The 19,853-nt window shown below is 36.9% G+C and overlaps 1 protein-coding gene across 3 annotated transcripts in view; it reads left to right on the top strand.

Annotated features, from left to right (window-relative positions):
* Window positions 1-19,853, top strand: part of NUP133 (nucleoporin 133) — a 62,868-nt gene that overhangs the window by 33,306 nt on the left and 9,709 nt on the right. For all 3 annotated transcript variants that reach the window (XM_038394434.2, XM_038394435.2, XM_038394437.2), the window contains 7 exons: window positions 3,232-3,331; window positions 8,247-8,498; window positions 9,900-10,033; window positions 11,317-11,475; window positions 16,288-16,423; window positions 18,011-18,129; window positions 19,686-19,766. In XM_038394434.2, coding sequence (XP_038250362.1) covers window positions 3,232-3,331; window positions 8,247-8,498; window positions 9,900-10,033; window positions 11,317-11,475; window positions 16,288-16,423; window positions 18,011-18,129; window positions 19,686-19,766 — 981 coding nt within the window. The remainder of the gene's footprint in view (window positions 1-3,231; window positions 3,332-8,246; window positions 8,499-9,899; window positions 10,034-11,316; window positions 11,476-16,287; window positions 16,424-18,010; window positions 18,130-19,685; window positions 19,767-19,853) is intronic.

The following is a 19,853-nucleotide window of genomic DNA, read 5'->3' on the forward strand; positions in this document are numbered from 1 at the left end:
CAACCCACTGCTCTGAGGCAGGATCAAGTAAACCTAGACCACTGCTAAGTGTTTGTGCAACCTGTTTTTAAAACTTCCAATGATGGGAAATTCACAGACTCCCTTGGAAGCCTATTCCAGACCTTAACTAACCTTATAGTTGGAAAGTTTTTGCTAACATCAAACCTAAATCTCCCTTGCTGCAGATTAAGCCCATTACTTCTTGGCCTACCTTAAATGGACCCGGAGAACAGTTGTTCAGTCATTTATAACAGACCTTAACATATTTGAAGACTATTATCAGGTCCGTCCTGTCCCCGTCCCTGTCCCCCCCAGATGTCTTTTCTCAGGATTAAACTTGCCCATTTTTTTTAAATATTTCCTTATAGGTCAGGTTTTCTAAACCTTTTCTCATTTTTTGTTGCTCTCCTCTGGGCTCTCTTAAATTTGTCCACATCTTCCCTGAAGAGGGGCGCCCAGAACTGGCCACAGTACTTCACCTGAGGCCAGTGCTGAGCACACGAAGGCTGGATAGAGCTGGACAGTTACCTTCCGTGTCATGTATACAACATTCTGTTAATATACCTCAAATGATATTAGCCTTTTTTGCAACTGCATTACATTGTTGTCTTATACTGAATTTGTGATCCACTGTTAACCCCCAGATCCTTTTCAGCAGTGCTATCCTCCTTACCAGTTATTATCCATTTTGTAATTGTGCATTTGATTTTTTTCCTAAGTGAGGTAATTTTATGTCAGTTTTCCCACGTGATTAATAAGAAAAAGGACTTGCAATGTTGAAAACAAAATCGATAAAGAAGGCATATCTGGATAGGAAACTTCAAGAAATACTTTAACTTTGCAAATCTAATTTTATGTTTGTCCTTTATGTAGGCTACATAAATATCAAATGCCATGTGCAAGAATATCAAGGTATTAATAAACAATGTATGATGTAGGTTTTTATTATATGGATATTACTAATAGAATCATGTAAACTTCTGGACTTGCTCAGTCTATAGTAGAAATTAATAGACTGCAAGAGTTAAGAAAACAAAACAAACCACAGTGCCATATATGAAACCCTTTTTAACAAGGTTTTTGCTTCAGCCAGCCCAAATATTGGAAGGGCAGAGTGGAAATATAGGGTGAAAAATACAGAAAACTGTAATTTGCATTTCTTGGCTGAACAAAAACCATGGAATATGTATTAGTTGTTTAATAACAAATAAGTACTACTGATATTAAAAGAAGTGAAACTGGTAGAGTTAGATGGTTTCATGTATAGTACAGGAATTATTTGTGGTTGTGGATTCAGTCATGGGAAATCCTTGACTACTGCTCAATAGAGTAACATGGGTAGTTCTCATAGACAAGTTGGCCAAATAAAAGAACTAGCCATTAATTAATATGAAAGTGCACAAAACAAGTTTTAAGAAGGATCCATTAGGTGCCTCAGCTTCCTTTCAGTATCCAAGCACAGTGTAAAAAGGAAATGCATAGGGAAATTCACAAACAGGGAAAAATAAAACTCACCAGTTGCCTGTCACACTCCTTATGCATTCTATAGTAGTTTATACAAATACAGTAGTATCTCTCTCAACAAGAGGGACAAAACACTTACTGAATATGACCTTGTTAGTGGCAGTATCACAAAAAAGGGAAAATATCCAAAACCGCTTAATCCACATTTAATCCATCCTGCAATGCCAACACAAGGCATACTCAGTCTGACTACTTTACATAAAGTTAATGTCCATCATCTGTTTAACAATATGACTTTCATCTCCACTTCTAGAAGTGTCATACTAGATAAAAGCTTTCTGAACTTTCTAGGCTGGCATGGATATATTCCAGAAATATAGAATCACATTCCAAGATATTGTCAGAACAAAGTAACACAACTGTAGCAAACCATATGTGATTTTGTCCTGTAGTGTTATCTTGAGATCCAATTTCTGGCAGAAACCAAGTGCTTAGGTAGCTCAAGCCCCAGAAAATCAGAGGCACTGACCTCTGTGTCAGATCGCCCACTTCGGCCTTCTTTCTCCCTGCTAAGTCCCAGGAGTCTAATCTTGGATTTGTTCTCTTTGTTATTATGGGCCTAATGACCTGATTCAGTCTCAGTTCCCTTTTGTTCCACTACATCTGTCCTGCCCAATTACTAGAGCTCAAACATTTTTCTTGATTTGTTTTTTCCCTCCAGTTTGTCCATTTGACAGAGTTTTGTGTAAAGGTGTACTTCTATATTGGTCAGTTTCACTTCTTCCTGGTCTCATGAACAAGCACATGATATATCACAGACTCAAGCACTGTTGTGGAAGAGCTTATAATGCACATACTTCTCCAGGCATTTTAAGAGACTGCTTAACAGTAAGAGCAACTCATGAATTGTTGCTGTTTCAGTACGTGGGGCTTGGAAAGTCTCTCTTTCCCAAACTGCTGAAGGGAGGCAGAAAGGAAAGTAATGAAAAGCATGGTCATATTGGTTTAACCACCCATCTTTACCTTACAATGGATCCAGAAGAAAGGTGGAAGGAGATTCACTTAGGCTCACAATCACCACCAGATCTTTTAATGGAGCTGAAGGAGTTTGGATGCCTCCACAGACCTAGAGGTAGCGAGATGAACCCCTTCACAGAGATGGGAAGCACCGAAATTAGTGTAAAATAGTAATGGGGGACGGGGGGCTCCATTTGCTGGTGGAACCCTTAATAGTCTCTGGAAGCCAGCATGGAGGTGGGAGTCTTGTGGGGGATTGCCATCTTTACTTTGCATCCTTTTAGCAGGAAGGAGATGAAGAAGTGATGGCCATGAACTGCAGCAGTGCACAGGAGCAGGAAGAAAGACCAGTAAAGACCAGGGTATATAGTTGGCCACATCCTCTGAGCTCAGGAGGCAGCTGAAGTACTAGGGTGGGATTGAGGGTACATGGTGACTGTCCCTCTTGAACTACTCGTCATGGGAACCTTAAAAGTAGCAGGATGGCTAGCAGCCTGGGGGAGACTATTGATAGCATATGTGCATAATAGAGAACTTACAGCTCCTGGGCATGTACATTAATGCTCCTTGCTAGGCCTCTGCATACTCTCCTGCTGTTTGTGAGTCGTATGCAGCAGTAGAGGGTGAAAAAAAATTGACATAGGAAAAATGTGATTGAAAGAGAAAATGTGGCAGGAGTGCTTAAGCAAGTATACTTCTCAAGTTTGTAAAATTGACCCAATTTTAAGGTGTCCATTTAATGTTGTACAGGATATGCTACAAGCTGCCAGCCAATATCGCCAGTCTAGAGCCTCTTTATATAAAACAGGAGAACTCCCGGAAAGAGAACCTGAATATGTTCCATGGACAGGTGAGAATAGTGAAAATGTTAGGCAAATGAATATTGGTTTTAAAACATTAGCAAATACTGTTCATATGTTTCAGAACATTTGACCGTATCCTCTGAAGTCTTTGCTTTAGCTCGAACTGTGAATGTTAAACTGGACAGTGCTATTATGTCCTATTCTAAGCTTGTATGTAGATATGCAAGACATTTAATTTGTTTTATTTAACTAAAACAACGTTACGTATTCTGGATTTTTTTTCTTCAACAGCAAACAATATTTTAACAAAACAAGCATATGAATTTTTGAATTTAAACATTCAAGTTTTTTAAAATCAGGTTTGTTTTTGTTTTTAACTAAAATAGTTAAATGAAATTTTTTTAAAAAACAACAACAAACTTTTAAAAAAACTACTACCATTTTTGGTGTTAACAAGCATGTTATCTCCGGAGACACATCCACAGTTTGAGAGCTGCAAAACTAAGCATCTCTGATGTTATCTTCTAGACTGAGTACTGAGTCCCATTGGGTGGGTAGATTATTTAGGTTAATCTTTCTATACAGAAGCCCCTGAAACCCCATAAGATTGGGTCCCTAATCCATGAACTATTGGAACTCATTTACAAAACATTACATGAATATATTGTCTCATACTATAGAATTAGAATTTATAATCCCTATTCCATGATGAGATATCTTTGAGCTATAATGTATCTTAATTAAAACTATCTTTAGATAGGTTTTTTTTTCCTCAAAAAGCATTTTATCAAAAAAATCTGATCTAAATTAAAAAAAATCAATTTTTTTTAATCATTGATTTTTATCCACCCTGAGCCAGACTTATCTCTGTGGTGTCTGCTGCACTCTGCCTCATAGTGCCTTTTCTTCTAAACTGATAATTAAGGTAGGTAGTCTAGTTAGTTTTTAAAGTGATATTTTTGTCCTATTGGCAGTCCCTTAAGTGTTCTGTTACTTTAATGTATTAATTTTTTTTCTTCTGACTACTCTGAAGTGAGATCTCTCCCTGCTTAATGGCTAAATCCAAACCCTTTGGCTTTAAGCCATGCCCATCAAGTAATGGAGTCAGTCTGATAACTGATGGGCATGGTAGATAACTGTTGGTTGGCCGACAGCCATGTCTTGGACCATTGTCTGTATGCAGGTCCTTCTCCATCAGAACCACTTCTCTGCAGATACTTAGTTAAAATTCTACATGTTGGAGCAGTCCACAAGATTCTGAAAATGCTTCTCAAACTCCAAAAAGGGATGCTCTTCCCAGGGATACCCATCGTTCAGCATTCCTTGGGGTATGGATACTCCCATTACCTTTATCGAGAAAAGGGCATCAACCCTTTCAGCTCCTCTCAACACTCCAAACCTATTTCAGCACTGGCTGCATGCTTGGTGCCAAAGCCCTGTCTCACTTATGTGATACCAATAAAATAAAAACCAGCAGGGTCTTATTAAAGGGGCAAAGGGAAAATGCCACATTTGTGGATACAGAAAGAATCCTAGTAAGCAGTTAGTTATAGCTATAACATTCCATTCAATTTCATATTTATTCACGCACACGCACGTGTTCTGCAAGGGTGTTACCAGCCTTAGAGTTGCTCATGCCAAGCCACTGGCCAGGTGGCCTGGACACAAGGACGGAGCAGGGCCTTCTCAGATGCACATCTGACGCTCCTGGAAGTTGGTTTGCAGAATCAGACCCCAAAGTTCTCACTTTCTAATCCATTTTTATAGGAATTTCTTCCTATGCCAGTCTACGGGAATTGCTTCATCATGCTGTTGCTGAATCAGTTAGCAGAAGGCACATCCCAGACGACTCCGTGCTGCCAGATGTTATCTTGTTCTTTGGTTCTCCCATCCTTGAGGCTGTTGGGTGGATTCCAGTCTGCCCTCTGGGGTCCTCTGGTTGTTTCCACTTGATGCCTTCTTCGGCCGATGGACACTGGATTCTTAGGCTGGCACCTCCCTGATCATTCATTTAGTATCCACACCAAGCATCCATCACATACATCCTCTATCTCTATTTTAATCACAATTGTTAACAAAGCGAGATGAATACAACAAAAGGGCGGGGAGTCTCTGTGTGCAGTTTCTGTTACAAAGTATCGCTTTGAGTCTCTTTGTGTGAGTAGTAGTTACAAAGTATTGCTTTGAGAACAGACTCTGTCTTAGGATGTACTAACACAATTAGCAGCTTGCAAGTTTCACACAGAGGGAGAGAAACAGTAAAAATAAGAGACCAAAAACCAAGAGACCTCTTAATTAGTAATACCCTGGAATTTAAACTATAGGGAATCAAATTCATTTGTGATTTTAATACAGAACTTCTTTAATGTGATCCAATATAACACTTACACCGCATCAAGGCAGGGCACATCTGAGTTACTTTCTAAGAATGACACAGAATAGCAGTCCTCTTTCCCAGAGAGAACAAAAAAACGAAACAAAGTCATGGGTTTCTGACTCTTGTTAAATGACCCGAAAAGTCTAATCTCTTCAGACTGCCTAGTGTGGGCAGACTCTTTGCTCCACCAAGCTCCAAGCAAAATCAGGTCCACTCCCAACACCAAAACTCATTACCGACAGTGACTCCCTGTTGTCACCAAGAACTTTGGTACCAGACCCAATACTGATACAAAAATCTTCAACAGTACCAGCAGATAGTTCAGCTACAGACCTTGAGCCACCAGCACCAGTTTGGTTACCGGTGCTACCAGCACTGACCTTCCCAGTAACAAAAAGAATCAAGCTTTCAACACCAGTATTCTCTATCTCATTAGAGAAAGGTCTTAACCACCTGTAGGACAAATATACTCTTCTTCCTCCTCTCCCACTCCTTCTTTCTTGATAGCATCAAGCAAAGACCTTTCTCCAGATATTCAGATCTGCCCCCTCAGATGCTTTGTTCCTTGGCAAACTTCACCTTTGAGCCTCAGCACCTACCCAGCTCTATCCATTTGGCTTACCACCCTGGCTTTATTGGGCATTCTGGCACTGCTCTAGGAGCTACTCACACCCTTCCTGCAAATGACCTAGATCACCTTCTCCAGTTTCCCTCACTGGCCAGTCAGCAAAGCAGGTCTCCAGAGGGAATCAGGGTGGGAGCAATGTGAGGAGGAAAGTGAGGAGTAGGAGGAAGACAAGATGAAAATACTCATTTTAAGGTGATGAATGTTGTTACTGTTAAAGTCCTATGCTTTGGGAGAGGACATAACATTTATTCCCCTCCTCGTTCTTGCAACCTCTACTACTCTGATCTCGAAGTCACTTGTTAGTTTGATTCTGTTCTCAAGTATATTTGCTGCTTCTCCAGTAGAAGTGTTTACTTGGCACAGGTTAAAATCTCTGGAAGCCACTGAAGACTTGTTTGTCAGAGCACCCATCAATGCAGCTGAATTAGCAGTGGCATGAATACTAACTCTGGGAAATAATTTGCTGGTTAAGGCCTCTGTATGTTGGAGTGTGCTTCACTGATGCATGCAGAACCTTGTGACAGTTTGGTAGACCTAAAACTTGACAACCACTGTCCTGTAGTAGTTAGAGCTGTTTGCAGTGCCTCATAACAGTCTCAGAATATTTTCTGATCTTTATACTTTTTAAAATTAAATTATTAAAATAAAACAGGTCCAAAAAAATCCCAATATACACTTGTTTTCATTTTTTTTCTGATTGGATTTTTTTCTACTGCTCACCAACTCTCTTGTAATCAGTTACGAATTTAGTATGTGTCAGTGTCAGCATGTCAGTCTATATTTATGGTATGTAAGTTGGTTGATTACTTAAAAGCAAAATTGCTTAGTTGTACTTGGTTTATATTGTATGAATGGCATAACAAGTTAGGGGCTCAGAGTTAACCTGTGGATAAAATGGGAAGGTTAGAATTAATGCTTCGTATTAATCATGTAAAAGAAAAATGGGAATATTTTAATATATTTTTTCTCCATATTTTCTGTTTCCCTGCTGCTATTTGAGTCACACCAGCAGCAGTATACATAGCCATCACAGCTCTAAATAAGACATTTCCAGTCTCCAGGCCCTATTCCACTCAAACAGGTTCTTAGCTACTTCTCACAGAACCTCCTATTTCATCTGCTTTGGCCTTCCAAGTATATTCCTGCTTTGCTGACAAGAACTGGGGCAAAAGATTCCCCATTCACTTTCCTTCTTGGATCTGTGGAAGGACTCCCCCTATTTGTTGACCTTTGGACAGTTCTCAAGAAGCGTTAGCCAGATCCTGTTGTATTCCCCCAGCTCTATGGAAATATCCCAAGGAAAAGTTCCTTTCCTATCTCATAAGTGCACACTACTTCCCTATTGCTTAGTTCTGTCTAGGAATCACAGGGAGAGGAGGAACACCTTCTCTGCCACTGCTCTCTTACTTTCTTTTGCTCCTTTGGGATCTTGACATTGTACATAATTTTAAAAAAATTAATATAGAAATTCAGAAATTATACGATTTATACCAATGAAAAATAGTGAAAAAGCAGCAGCCAGCTGAACTAAGACATCAGCAGCTCCATTTTTGTTATGTTCCCTTTAAACACCCTCTCGGGAATTGTGTACATGTGGGTTCCCAGAGTATTGTACCAGTGTGATAACTTCTCTGGTTCACGTACAAGCGCTGACAAAAGCACAAAGAAAACACTGAAAATGTGAGATACACTACAGTCTTTTAGATAATGTAATATGAGGTGCTATTTGTAACACTAGTATGTGTGTTAAAAAAAATTAGAAAGGTAGTTTGTAAGTAGAGTGTCACTTTAGTCTTGAAATTAAAAGAAAATTCCCAAGTCTATATTTTGCATGTGGTGGTATATCTGTCTCTTTAATGCCTATAATTGTGCTACCTTCATATTATCATACATAAAGTCACAAGCTAATTATAGAATCTAATTTTTTTAATGTTTACTGTCCTTTTGTCTTTCCAAGCATCTAATGGTCCAGCTGGCATACGAACAGCAATAGTACGTCAGCATGGAATTATTCTGAAGGTTGTTTATCCTCAAGTGGACAGTAACCTCCGTAGCATTGTGGCTGAACAGTTGGTGGCTCTGCTAGATTGTTTTCTAGATGGCTTTGTTTCTCAGCTTAAATCTGTGGACCGGCCTGCTGATCAAGATAGATACAATAATCTGGAAATGGAATATGTTCAGAAAAGATCGGAACTTTTGTCTCCTCTTCGTAAGTGCTGATCTCTTTTCTTTAGTCTAAGGATTAACCATTCATCTAGGAAACAATGCATGGAATGTTTGGATCCAAGCAAATAAAGAAAGTTTAAAAAAAAATAAAGTTCCATATCAAGAGTAAAATGACATTTCTATGCAGCATATTAGTTGTTAGTTTGTTTGTACTATTTAATGGGGAATTAGCTGTAGAAATAGATTGAAGAAAATTGAATTCTTATTGTAATGCTCCTAAATCAAACCTATGTAGCAGACAGAAGTCTCCTTCCTGAATTGTAAATTCAGTGCATTCTTTCCAATTATTTATTGCATAGCCTGATGTCAGGAACTTGATATGACTTGACAGTGTCAGATGAAAATAGCTTTAAAATATATTTCTAAGTAAGCCTACTTTGTTGCCACTTAGCCATAAGTCTGTTTGAATATTTATCAAGTGGTACATTTATCTAGCTGCATAAATATTATAATTGTATAATGTTAATTATATATGATTTTAATAATCATAGCTTAACTTGTCATTGATGTAGCCAAAATATTTTGGGTTGAATAATGTAATCTTGGTAACAGTGCTCCCTTATAATAGGTAGCACAGTATTTGGTAAGTTTATGAACCTGATGTTTTTTAAGGCTTAAAATGAATTAAATTAATAGAACAGTTGAATATTAAATCCATCAACTTTTAAAATTATCATCTGGGAAGTCTTTGAAAATTCTGTTCCAAGTAAAGAAATTGCATGTGTTAGTCTTTTTATACTAATATATATATATATATATATATATATATATATATATATATATATATATATATATATATATATATATATTCTGGTAGTGTGTAAATGTATACAAGCTCTGTAGCATTGTATTCAGTTTAAAGCTTTAATTTCCTTAGCAGCACATTGATGGCCCTCATTTCTCTTGACTTTAGTTGGATCAAAATAGAAGTGACCAATAATGTATTGTGTATATTAATCTAGTAATCCTTATAATTGTTCTGTACATTGACAAAATGTCTTGTCTTGTTACTTTCTCACTTGTGGTGATGCCTGATTATGAACTGTAAATATTTATGACAGCAAAGAATTTCAAATGTGAAAATGGGAGTGGTGTGCTTACTTTCAGAGGTAGCTGGATGCCTAATAGGCCTGTGTGGCTCTGAAAATCTCCCCGGATTTATTGTGTTACTTACTGTATATATGATAAGTTTATGCATGTTTACATAAGAACGCATATCAGTTGTGGTTTGAAAGCTCAAATAAATGCATACTTGATATACAGCTATTTTTCTATTGCAGAGATTTTGAATTATTTTTATTATTGTGATCCAAGACAACATGCGTCCTCTTATAGACAAAGACGAGTGTGTTTGATTGACTTGTTTCTCTTTTGGCTTCCCTAGTTTCCCTAGGACAGTACCAGCTGGCAGCTGCTTTAGCGGAGAAGTATTGTGACTTCGATATCTTGGTACAAATGTGTGAGCAGACTGATAATCAGGCCAGACTACAACGTTATATGACGCAGTTTGCAGATCAGGTAACTTTTTTTCTCACTCATTTAGACATTTGTTCTGCATTAAAACGGAATATAAATCATTGCCAACTAAATACTGATGGTAATTTTAGGCTTTCAAAATCCAGTTAATAGACTTTGATATATTAGGATATATTATATATTAATATATTGATATATATATTTTTTATATTTAAAAAATTCTTTTCCTATTCTTTTGATTCTCCATTCTAAGTGGTACAAAAGTAAATTGAATCTTGCTGAACAAAAAGATTGTATCTAGAAATGGGATTTTTAACTTGTTTAGTGGGTGGTGTCCCTCTTCTGATATTCTGTTAGCTTCAGGATATGAATTTAAATAGGAGATTCAGTAGTCAGTTTAGTTACTACTAACAATTTTTATCTTTATTTTTTTTTCTTCTATTTTTAGTCATTTTCTTTTGAGTCACTTTGACAATAAAGTAAAATGTTTTAAATTGTTTGACTCACCTGTACTACATAACATATGTTCAATCCTAATCTATTTCTAAGTCTTGCAAGTATATGCACAAGGTAAATTACTTGTTGGGTTCTGGAAGTCTTCTGTCTTTGCAAGTGTGTGAGAGACTTCCACAAGCATGCATCTAATTTAAAGTCTTATAGAAAGGTGATTCTTTACAGTGGTCTTTTATATATCACACCGAAAAGATACAAACAAAAGAATCCTTTTGTTTTTATTATAACCGTTGAGTTAGAAATAATTTGGTCAAAATATAGTAAAACGCTGTGTGTGGTAATCATAAGCAATGTGTACACAGTTTCTTGAAATTTTGAGAATTAATAGATCACAGTCTTGAATGCATTTATGGACAATGATTCTGCATGTGAGAATAATTCATAACAAGGGGCAAAATTCTCCACTCAGATCCCTATGGCAGACTTCCAAAGCAAAATTCTATTTTCCCTGCCTACTCAGTTTGCTTATTGATGGCAATGAACTTTCCAGGAGTAAAGAACGAAGATGTAATCTGTAACAACTAAAGTTCATACTAAGGATGTTCCTACTGAGACAAAAATATTGAGCTGCTTATAGCTTAAAATATGTAGAGAGAATGGTGTAGATCTTCTTCCATAGACACTTATATTTTTGATAAAAACACTAGCTTTTTCGCTGGGATTTTGTTAAACTCTTTTCCTTCTGGTTTTGTTGAGCAGGTAAATCCATGTTCTAACCACCTATGGTCTGTATAGCATTTGTGTTGAAACTAAATTGGACACAAAAACTAACATCAGTTTTTAACATGTGTTCATGCTCCTGTAATCTTTAGAATTTTTCAGATTTCCTGTTTCGTTGGTACTTAGAAAAAGGAAAGCGAGGAAAGCTGTTATCTCAGCCTATTGCTCAGCATGGGCAGCTGGCCAGTTTCTTGCAAGCTCATGAGCATCTCAGCTGGTTACATGAAATCAATAGTCAAGATTTTGAAAAGGTAGGATTTCTTCAAATAAAATTAACTGAAGTGTTCGTTTTAAAACTAACAATTTGTTGAATATACATACAAGTGTAAGAGTGTACTAGTCACAACTCTTTGATCTCACCAACTAATATTTTGGATCAAGGAAGCTTTTATTAGAATAATACCCTTCACGCCTTCAAAAGGCAAAAGCGTTCACAATGAATATTTCCTAGCGCCCTCAATAAGTCGTCCAGCAAAACCAGGGAAACCCAAAGTTGACATTCTTGATATTTTAAAAGGTGATAAATCTTTTTTAAATCATCCTTTCCAACTTTTTGTATACATTGTAAAGAAACAAAAAAAAGTCACTAGTCCAATTTTTAAAATTATTTACAGGTTACCTTTAAATGATGAGCATGAGTAATGTGCATATAGGTTTTGAAACTGGCTTCTTCTATATTCGGGTTGATTTCTGTGATCTTTGAAATTTTGATCTTTGTTGCCCAGTTCGTTGACAAATTTTCTTCCCCCTACTTCTCACTGTTCTCTTCCTTGTCTCCTCCCACCCATTTTTCTTGATTCATGGGCCCACTTTCCTTCATCCACCCCCTGAGTAGAGCTCTGTGGTGCTAGTTTGTTTTCCCAGCCATTAACCAGAAACTATTAATTTCAACCCATGTGTACATTTCTTTTATAAAATATGGAATAACATATCCTCCACTCATGCATTATAGATCTGTAATATCAGTTTCAATGACTCTGTAAACCAAAGGAGCTAAAAATCGTCAATATATACTGAGTTAATAGAGGTTTGTAGCAGTGGGAGTTAAATTACTTTGTTTTCTTCTGGGTAAAACATTAACATAAGATGTTAATATTTTTTGGAAAATACAACTGACATCCTATTCACATAGACTGAAACTTTTCTTTTCAAAGGAAAGCATAGTGAATAGATGAGCAGGGAACCCAGAAAAGAACTGAAAGTGTCAGACTAATTTCTGAATTAATATATTTTCATACCAGAATTTTTCCACTCCCATGTCTGACATAACAGATGTGTAGGCAAGGATTCACTTGTTACCTCAGGATTGTACATAAATTTCAGTTTCTAGCTAAGTAAACATTCCTGAAGTAACAAGTGAATCAGTCTGCATGTCAGACTGCTCCTTTAAGCTCATTCTGATATGGTATGTGTGCTTATTTGAATAAAGTCAGTGCTTTAGTATGTAAAGTAGCAGTTCATCTGCTTACTTGATCCTTTAATCATGTGACAATTTTTCTTGACTAGCAATGAAACGCACATTTTAAATTGTTGGACATAGTATAGGAATAAAGATCTGTCTTATCTCTGTGGGCTGAAATGGGGTAGCTATAATTGTTGGATGCCAGGTAATTTTATTTTAGAAATTACTAAAAAATATTTAGTTTAGAGAAACAAGAAAAATGGTAGGCCAGCTCTTATTAATTATTTATCTTTCTGCCAACTCAGCCCACTGTTTAGTCAGAGGGTTTTATTTACATACCTTAGGGAATCACTGTGATCAAGACCAAGCAAAATAATCATAACTATTAACCATGGCTATTTTATTATTAAAGAAAGCATTAAACTAAACAACACAAATGATTGAATGACCACAAATAATAAACTGGTTACTTCTGTTTGTAATCTCTTCTGTATGTCTCTCTGTGGAGAGCTTTTAACAGCGATTACATCATCTCTGGCAGTGTGCTTTTCCCTTGATAAATTGAGATGAAATTTGTGAATTCAGTTTTAGTATCTTATTAGATACTTAAAACTGTTTATGTATGTGACAGGGTTCCCGGAGTGCAACCTGGACTGTGGGACTGCTGAGTCCTCTGTCCCACCAATGTGAGCTGCCTCTTACACTGTGATGCTGTTGGCAAGCTCCAAACCTCTGGCAGGTACTGTACTTGCACAGACATTCACAGGCAGGGACACACCCAACTGAGTTACATGCATGCTTCTCCCAGCCAATCATGAACCAACAATAGAGAGGCTTTAGCCAATTCCCCCAAGCTCCCTAGCCTTGCATCCCAGAACTGTACTGTCTTGCCCTGGTCAGAAGCCTGACCAGTGTAAGTTCATTATTCAGTCTGCCCCTCCTTCTATGTGGAGAGGACACACACTAGTCTTCGTAAGCTGAGCTGAGTTTTCCCAGGCTCTTCAACCAAAACACACTGTGTTAGGTAAAATATAAAACAGATTTATTAACTACAGAAAGATAGATTTTAAGTGAGTATAAGTAGTACGTATAGATATCAAAGTTGGTTACCTAAGAAATAAAAGTAAATTCGCAATCTGAGTTCTATAGACTAGACAGAACTTGAATCAAGCAGTGTCTTACCCTGCTAGATGGTACAAACAGGTCACAGATCTTCAATACACAGGCTGAAACTCTCTTCCAGCCTGGGACCACTCTCTCCAGTTCAAAATCTTTATTCTCCAGACATGTTTCCAGGTGTTGAGTTGTGGGGGAAGTGAGGCCAAGTCATGATATCACTTCACCTCTTTATAATTTCTTCCAGCTTGCTGGAAAGATCTTTTGCTATGACATGGGTCAAGCAATCTCCACTATATACGTGCACTTGCTGAGATGGTCATTGGGAGAGTGGATTCCCTTCAGTGGGCCATCAGCACGTCTGACGACTCCATTGTTGTACCTGAAAGGCTGGTTGTGTGTGTTCCCAATCTAACAACATTTTTTAGTAACACTCACATAGCAAAACTTCATAACCTCACTTACAAGTATAGCACAATCAATCCAATAGGATATTAATATTCAACAGATCAAGACTTTTAAAATGATACCTCACAAGGCATTGTTTGTACGAAATGTATCATAACTGTATGACAGTGGTGCTGCTTTGAGGTACAGAGTGCCACAATGTATGGGCAAAATAATTTGGGGGCAAATGAAGCCTGTGTAATTATTATAGATAACCAAACAGTTTATTGTTGGGCAAAATAAGCAATCTTAACTAAATTCTATGAAATTGAAGAAAATACTTAAATTAGTTACTTAGAAGAAGCCATTTAAGGAGCTGTCTTAAAACAGGCCAATTACAAATATTAAGAATCTTAAATCTAGTTACATCCCACTAATTTATCGGTTTACCAATATTTAGTCCCTGTTTCCTTTCCAGGAATATGTGGTCTAAGCACTTGGTGATTAACAGGAGAAACTGTTAGCCCTTCAGCATTTCGATATTCCAACAAAATCATTGCAAGAGTTTTAAATCTAATCCCGTGGCAGTTTCTTAGTTAAATTCCTCTCATCAATCCATATTGAAGTCTTGGGGAGGTTTTCCATAGTTCGTTTTTTTTCTTGAGCCTTCTCTGTTTTTTTTCTTATCTGTCTGTGGCAGCTTGTTTATAGAGTGCTGTGTAACAGGGTCTGTTGAGCAGGGTAACACAGGGTGTGTGTGGGGTGTGTGCTCACTTCTGAGTTTTTATACCCTTTTCCTTCTTATTTTCATGAAATTATAGGAAAACGAATCACTTTCAGACTTGTTTAGATTCAAGTCAGTTGCTTTCTTTTCATTGGCTTCATGAAGGCTTCATCACTTTAGAGTTGACCTAGGTGACCCTTTCAGCTCCTGAAATATGCAGTCTGTTTAATGAATATGCAACATTTCTTTAATTGCCTTTGTTATTGTAACAGGAAACCATCAGATAACTAGCCTTGAAAGTTTTAATTCTCTTTCTTTTTAATCAGTCCATTCTAGATCTGTAATGTCTGTTCTGAGATATTCTTTCAATTGTATTAGTTTGATAGGAAATGAAATTGTTTTCAAAAAGTCCAAACACTTCTATAAGAGAGCTTTTTAGTTCCCAAAACAATATTTTAAAATTAAATAACGTTCAGAAAGTCTTCAGCTTAAGTTGTTGATTCCACATGACAGTTTTTGGAACTGTGATTTTTTTTTTTTTTTTTTTTTTGTCTTCCTCCATTGGGTGAGGGTTTGCTTGTGCACTGCTGCTAATTAATTCATTCATCATTAATATAAATATTCCATACTTAAATGTCATCTTACACTAATTTAGCAAGGTCATTAAATTTCATGTTGGTACAAAAAGAATTTTAAAGCAATGACATCAGGAGCTGTATTAAGACTATTGCATTAGCTAACATATTTGCAAGTCTGCATTTCACAAAGATGTTTGTCATTTCAGAATTAAGAAATAAAAGTTTAAAATATGTCAACATCATATGTTTTTTGTTAAAGTTTTTAAGAACATAAACAGGTTTTCTTGCAAGAGGGTGGGGTTAGTAGAGCCCACTTTACTAAGATTTATTGATCTGATAACACACACCCTGCATTTCTTTCACAAGCAGGTTTTTTTCCTAAAATGTGAATGTTTACATTGTTTGTCAGCATGGAATTTGCTTGTTGTTGGAAGATAGAAGCAGAAATCTTTGAATTTCTCTGATTAGCTTTAACGTTTTGTAACATAATTAGCTAAACATATGTATTGTTATATTTCCAACCATCCTTGCAATAACATTCTTGTAGCTATATGTTTTAAAAGACAGACAAGTAATAATTTAAGTTGTTGCAAACAATAATTTTACTAAAATCACTTTTGCATCAATATTGAAGTCTTATTGCCACATGTCCTGAAAAGTGAAATGCAGAACTTCAGTTTCCAAGTTATGCAACTCTTTTTTTTTTTTTTTTTTTTTTTTTGGAGTGTTATAACGTATAAAATCTTGGGGGGGATTTAAAGAAAAAATAGCCATAAGGGTTTAGTTCTAAAGGATTCCATCTATTCTCTTTCTCCATGTGCCTTTGATGTTGTTTCTAATACCCTTCAAACTTTAGGCTCACAGAACATTGCAGGCTTTGGCAAATGTGGAGGCCAGATACTTTGCAAAAAAGAAAAGTCTTCTTGGCTTGAGTAAACTAGCTGCATTGGCATCTGACTTTTCAGAGGATTTACTGCAAGAAAAAATAGAAGGTAAGAAATAAGACCAGAGCAAAGAAAACAGCAAGATAATGGATTTCTTTAATCAGAATCTTGTTAAAGTGTTACACATGGTAAAGTTAAATCCTTAGTGCTGGCGCTTTGGAAGTTTTCACCATCAGTGTTGTCTTGTGTCACTGGAAAATTTGGACCCTAGTTCACGGGTATATAGTGATTTTTTTAAAAGGCTCTATCAGCTACTCTGGTAAATAGATTAATAAAACTACTGCAATTTTAAAAAATCCAAAACCACCTCTGATCATTTCTTGGAGCCTTATGTTGACTGTCTTTGGAGGTGAGGTTACATGGTGCTACATGCTCTCATGTAGTTGCAGGAGAAAGCCTTAGCAACTTTAAACGCCTGTCAGTTTTCCTTTATTAGTATATTTGCAATGTGAAAGTCTAAGCATGTGTACTGTTAATTTGGATTGTCACTGTTTTTTTAAATGTCACTTAAACTTTTTTGGTAGGGACATGGTTTTGTAATGCTTTAATTCAAAACCCATTGAGGTTGAGAGCACCTATCCCTTCTCCAAGTGGCTATACAGGTTCTGCAACTTTGCCCCAGTTTTTAAAATGTAAGCTACCTTTCTGGTGATAGTAACAGTTGCTGTGTCTTTATTACCAGATTGTGGAAAGGCTCATGAAAGATTCTTCAGGAATAGCTGCTGTAATATTGCCAATCAGGGGGAGCATTACAACATACTTCACACAATCGCTAATACAATAGTATTTTGTTTATTTGTTTTAGTACCTATTTATGGCTGTTCTTGAATCATCCCTTTCCTGTTATCTGTGTTTTTAAACTTAATGACAGTTCACTGCATATCAACACTATTGTCATCTTAACTTGCATTCTTAATTAAAATACTCAGACTGGGGATGTATAAAGCTCCTCTTTCAGTTTTTGTAGGGAGGTGAACAGTAATCTGTACAACCCCAAGTGAAATAATACTAAAATTACAAAGGATATTAATGGTAACTAAGCAGACGTTTTGAAACTGTGTGCTTCAGCTTTTAATATGTGGAATATCCTACATAAACTTTTAAAATAAAATAAATTGTTAGCATCAAATTTTGAAGTTAAAAAGTCATTTTGCACATTGGAGAAGCAGCCACTCTGGAAACATGTAGATATGCTGATGTGAAGAAACACCTTTGAAACGTAATGATGAGAGCCCCAAATGAGAGAGAGAATGGTCTGTCTTGTGGTTTAAGAGTTAGGAACTCAGGAGATCTGGCTTGAGTTCCCGGTTTTGCCAGAGACTGCCTGTGTGACTGTGGGAAAGTCACCTAATCTCTCTATGATATGTCATTTCTCCCACCTTTTGTCTTGGCTATTTAAACTTCAGAACAAGAACGGTCTCTGTACAGTGTCTGGCAAATGAGGGTCCCAGTCTCAGTTGGGGAGTCTGTGTGCTTCTGTAATACAAATAATTTAAAACCCTAAATAAATGCACTCTAAGACAAATAACTTTGTAAACCTGAATAGTTTTGTGACTTGTCGGAATTTATTTGTATGTTTAATGCTCAAAATATAAATAATAATGTGAAATATTCTTCTCCCTAACTAAATGCAAGAAATATCGGAACAGGAGCGTTTTCTGTTGCATCAGGAGACCTTACCTGAACAACTGCTGGCTGATAAACAGTTGAACCTCAGTGTCATGCCTGTATTGACTGCACCTCAGCTTATCGATGTATGTACCTCAAATTTTCTTAGCTAAAGTTTACCTATGTGCTGGTATTTTCCACAGAATTGGTGAGAAGATCAGAATTGAATTGTCTTTTTGTTATTTAAAGGATGGTTTCCATCCCACCCTCAGTTGTAAAATATGAATTGGTTATTTATACTTAAGCCTCCGTTATGGCTTATGATTAAACTCTAAGGTATTGCTTCCAATTCCTGCTTTAGCTTCCTGGTTGAACATGTGCCCTGTCATGATGCATGGAGCAAATCAGAACAGCATCAAGAGCTGAGATATTGGATTTAGGCACTGTGTGGATACATGATAACTTGGAGTCTGGTTTAAGAGGCAGAAGGGACCCAGAACTTTTCACCTTTGGAAGACAGGGATGCTGCAAAGTGGAAGAGGGGGAGGGCTGCAACCAGGAAGGGGAGATTTTGATGACCAACTTCACTGAGAGCCAAGAGAGAGTCTTTGATCCCCTACAGAAAATCCAGCCAACAATCACTGCCAGAGCTGACTTTCTCTCCTTTGTCCCTCACTTCTTTTTGCAGTAGTAGCTACAATCACAGTTTGCCTTACCAGTTCCTATGCCCTTTTGGTAGCATGATCTTTTCACCTGCTTCTCTCTTACCCACCCACTGATGTGTGCAGAAAGTAATAGAGGAATGTATGGTGGCAGCATGTTGCTACGGTCACCATCAAAAGAAACCAGAACCTATCAGTGGTGTCATTTTTTATATTCATTGCTCTCTGTACAGCCTCTACAAAAGAAGCAGTAAGTTGCACATTCTGTTGTTACTGTCCCTCTGTCTTCTTGGACCTGCCCTAATAGTCAGCAGGTTCTGAGCCCTCTACCCACACCTTAAACTAGGCTAGTTGGGGGAAGAAGTAGAGGAGGAGATATCACATAATCCCTTTTCAAGCAGTTCGGACACTGTCAGCTGTCCAGTTTTCCTCTAATAAGTTCCTGCTACCATCGGATCAGTGTCTTTAGTCACTGTTTACAACCAGGAAGTGAAAATCAGAGGCTGGGAACAAAATATATTAGTCTCTTAATCTTAAATTTCAATTTATAATCCTGATTGAGGGTTTCCTGTATGGAAACGCTGTATTAAAGGGTGAGTTGGCAAAATAAGTGTCTGCAGTTTTAAATGTAAAATGCTGATTTTGATAGCAAGCAATTCTGTTTTCAGGAGACAAACAATGGTGCATGCATTTTTATATTGCTGTGAGCTCATTTTATTTGTGGAGCTGAGCTCTGGCTACAATAGGCTAGGAATGCTGCAGCCTTAAACAGCATTTAAATTTGAAACCTGTACTATAGCAGCCTTATATCCAATATAGTCTTTCCATAGACCATTGTCATATGGATGGAATGCTCATCTAAAACCTTGACTATATTCCTTACCATAAAAATACTTGCAGCCGAATCAATACATATTTCAATGAAAAGGTCACATAAGTGGAAAATACGTGGTGGTCTTCCCACAGAGTTCTTCACAATATCAGCTTACATCAGTTTGCAAGCTAAAAATAATTCTGTATTTAATCTTTTCATACCTTAGCTGTATGTATGTGATGAGAACAGAAGAGCTAATGAGTATGACTTCAAGAAAGCGCTGGACCTGCTGGAATATATTGATGAGGTAGGCAAACTGTTGGATGATCTCAGAATCAGGAAGTTTATTATATTTTTATATTATATAATATAAAAATAATATATTATATAATTA

This window comes from Dermochelys coriacea, chromosome 3 (assembly GCF_009764565.3).
Source record: "Dermochelys coriacea isolate rDerCor1 chromosome 3, rDerCor1.pri.v4, whole genome shotgun sequence".
In the NCBI taxonomy this organism is placed as follows: domain Eukaryota; kingdom Metazoa; phylum Chordata; order Testudines; family Dermochelyidae; genus Dermochelys; species Dermochelys coriacea.